A 3528-nucleotide genomic window follows, 5' to 3' on the forward strand; every position below is an offset into this window, starting at 1 on the left:
CCTTGATTAAGCTAATTCCCCACTATCTCCTCTTAATCACCTTGAATTTTTAATTCTCCCACTAATTCTTCTTGATTATTTTAATTCTCCACTTTCCTCAATTTTTATTGGTCAATATTTCTAAGGAAATAATAATTTCCCAAAAATATTGATTCCTTCGTCCGGTATCTTCGACCTTCTCTCCGGCAACCCTCGACTCAGTCAGATTATTTTCTCGACCGTTCGGACGTTCTGCTCGGTACGTTCGGCAGTCTCTCGGGCAATTCGGACCGTACTCCTCGGCGATACGTCTCGGGCAACTTCGACTATAAGTCTCGGATAGCTCGACACTTTCTCGAGTCATCGGCAGATTCCCTCGAGCTCTCGACAATTTTCTCGGGTACTCGGCATCTCCCTCGAGTCTCGACAATTTTCTCGAGTACTCGGCAACTCCCTCGAGTCTCGACAATTTTCTCAGATCTTCTCGACGGATTTCCTCGACGAGTTTTCTCGACTCTCTCGACAAGTCTTCTCGACCAATTTTCTCGACCACTTGTCTTGGTAAATTTTTAGGGTCTCGACCGTGCGTTCGGTGCTTCGGTCTTGTCTTGGCCATTCTCCGACTCACAAATATTTCTCCGGACTTCCTTGGGCCATTCACCTTTATTTCCCTTCTTCTTCTTTCTTAGGTCTTTTCCGTCCCATTTCCTCGACCTTTTTGTTTAAAATTTCTACTCTTGGTGAGGGTCATTACAATAGGGCACTCCATTAATGAAGAAATGCATCCCACCCCCAAATGTTTCTGGTGCCTGCTCATTTCGATAAGTAACCCTAACATAAGCCATAAACTGCTGCACTAAATCCAGGTAAAGATCATACTGCCTAGTACATATAGTTCCCAAGCACATCTTATCTATCAGTCCTAAAATCTCAACATAAATTCCCATCCTACGAATAAGATCAGGATCAACAAACCTTCTAGGCTAAATTTCAACTTTCAACCAAGCATTGTAGAGTACTGTCTTATACTCTCCCCAAACACCCAGTGGTCTGTTGATGAATTCAGGCTTTCCAAGTTCAACCATAGGTTTAGCATCCCATACTTTTTCTGTTGGAATTAGTTGATTCTTCTCTTTTGGCCATGGGAACCGAGATTCTATGGGGGATGGAAGAGAGAGGTCTGGTAGAGTGGTGGCAGGTCTCGCCGGAGCTCGTGGTGGCGGACGGCGGTCAGATTGGTGAGAGGAGGAAGCTTCGCCATCGATCGTTCTGGGCTTCTTCTTCGGTCCCATTGCTCCAAAACACGAAATTGACATTGGATCCGGATAGAGGAGAGAAAATTGAGTGGATTAGGGCTTGGAATCACTCAAAACTGATCAGAATCGAGAGAGTTGTGAGAATTTGAAGCTCTGGTTCGAGTTTGTGAAACAAAGAAGACGACTCGGGGTTTAATGGCAAAGCCCTCGGTTTTAACGGTGTCGACCGACACCACTAATAAGTGTCAGTCGACGCTTCTTCAAATTGAGCTGGCCCACTTCGGATTTTAAGGCCCAGTAGACAAAACCCATAAATTTTTAAAACACCAATGGCCCGTTTTCTCATTTGCGATCCAATACTGGATTCGACTGACACCCAGGTGGTGTCGGTCGATGCTCATCTCTGATAAATGATTTCCGAAACTCTTCCTTTTTTTATTCTGAAATAATTGAAACTCAAAACCAAAAGTTAACAAGTTAGTAATCCTAAAAATAAGAAAATTGAAAATAATTAATTCCTACCAGTTGGTTGCCTCCCACTCAGCGCTAGTTTTAAGTCATTAGCTTGACTTGGCAGCGGATTAGGCAGAGAGTGCATCATCCAAACTCACAATGTGTCCGTCTGATATCTCAGCTTTTGCCCAATAGTGTTTCACCTTTTGACCATTAATAGTGAATTTCTCCCCTTTGGAGTTTAACAGCACTATAGCTCCATATGGTCTAACATCTTGAACAGTAGAGGGACCGGACCAACAAGAATACAGCTTTCCTGGAAATAGCTTCAACCGGGAGTTATAAAGGAGTACCTGGTCATTAGGCTCAAAATGTCTGGAGATGATCTTCTTATCATGATAAGCCTTGGTTCTCTCCGTGTACAACTTGGAATTCTCAAATGCATGAAAACACAATTTATCCAACTCATTCAACTGTACCAACATCCTCTCTGAAGCTATCTTGGCATCAAAATTCATCAACTTAACTGCCGAGGCTGCTTTGTGCTCTAACTCCACTGGAAGATGACATGCTTTCCCATAAAGCAGATGGAAAGGAGTAGTGCCAAGTGGTGTTTTATAAGCAGTTCTATAGGCCCAAAGTGCATCATCAAGCTTCATAGCCCAATCATTCCCTGTAACACCCAATGTATTCTCAAGAATCTCATTAATCTGCCTGTTGGAAACCTCAACTTGTCCACTAGTCTGAGGATGATATGGACTAGCTAGCTACTCTATGTTGTACCCCTTACTTCTTAAGCAGCTTCCCAAACACTTTATTAATAAAGTGCTTACCTCCATCACTGATGACAATTCTAGGCACTCCAAACTGAGGAAAGATAATGGTCTTAAACAGCTTAATAACCACAACAGAATCATTCTTCGAACTTGCAATTGCTTCAACCCACTTGGAGACATAATCAACAGCCACTAAGATGTATTGGTTCTTGTAAGAGGATGGAAATGGACCCATAAAATCAATGCCCCAGCAATCAAAAACTTCAACCTCAAGGATGAAATTTTGTGGCATCTCATGCCTCTTACTAATCTGACCTTTCCGCTGATCTGGAGACAAAATCATGAGCGTCTTTAAACATTGTTACCCACCAAAACTCTGCTTGGAGAACCTTGGACACTATCTTGAATGTAGCAAAATGTCCGGCATAGTCGGATCCATGACAGTAAAACAAAACGTCAGGAACTTCAGTCTCAGCTAAACATCTTCTATAAACTCCATCACTGCAATGTTTATACAAATAAGGCTCATCCCAATGGTATCTCCTAATCTCTCTCAGGAACCTCTTCTTATGATAACCTGTGAATTTGTCTGGTTCTACCACTGCAGCAAGATAATTGGCTATATCAGCATACCAGGGTTGGTTGGAGCTAGCCACAACAGCTAAATCTCCTTCATTTGACCAATCTGTTTCGGGAAAACATGGGTGTTGATCGATGCTAGTATAGCGCCGATCGACGCCCTCTGCATCTGAAGACAAACACTTCGATTCATCAGTCTGAAGCCCTGTATCCACAAAATAAACATGCTCTTCAGGTAAATAGTCATGTACTGGGACATCATCATCAATTCTAATCCTGGACAAATGATCAACAACACCATTCTCTACTCCCTTCTTATTCCTCACTTTAATGTCAAACTCTTGTAGAAGAAGAATTCATCTCAAAAGTCTAGGCTTAGCATCCTTCTTTTGCATCAAATACTTTAATGTAGCATTCTCTGGTAATTGAAGACCTGTCATCACTTCTATCTTAGCGCGGTCAACCTCTATTCCATCTTCTGAAAC

General features: G+C 42.3%; 1 protein-coding gene across 1 annotated transcript; it reads right to left on the minus strand.

Annotated features, from left to right (window-relative positions):
- Nucleotides 1-1816: 1816 nt before the first annotated feature.
- LOC147938413 (uncharacterized) lies at nucleotides 1817-2756 on the minus strand. The gene is made up of 2 exons (XM_087465625.1): nucleotides 2522-2756; nucleotides 1817-2361 (listed from the first exon to the last, which is right to left on the minus strand). Exons 1-2 carry the CDS (start codon nucleotides 2754-2756, stop codon nucleotides 1817-1819), a joined length of 780 nt encoding a protein of 259 aa, XP_087321751.1.
- Nucleotides 2757-3528: the final 772 nt, after the last annotated feature.

The sequence above is a fragment of the Camelina sativa genome, chromosome 9, assembly GCF_030686135.1.
Source record: "Camelina sativa cultivar CO46 ecotype springtype chromosome 9, ASM3068613v1".
NCBI lineage: Eukaryota > Viridiplantae > Streptophyta > Magnoliopsida > Brassicales > Brassicaceae > Camelina > Camelina sativa.

Excerpts from the sequence above, each read along its gene's own strand:
- LOC147938413 (XM_087465625.1), bottom strand. The coding sequence starts at position 2,756 with ATGCCACAAAATTTCATCCTTGAGGTTGAAGTTTTTGATTGCTGGGGC. Across the intron at positions 2,362-2,521 it reads AATTGTCATCAGTGATGGAG|GGAATGATTGGGCTATGAAG; the intron begins GTAAGCACTTTA and ends TGGGTGTTACAG.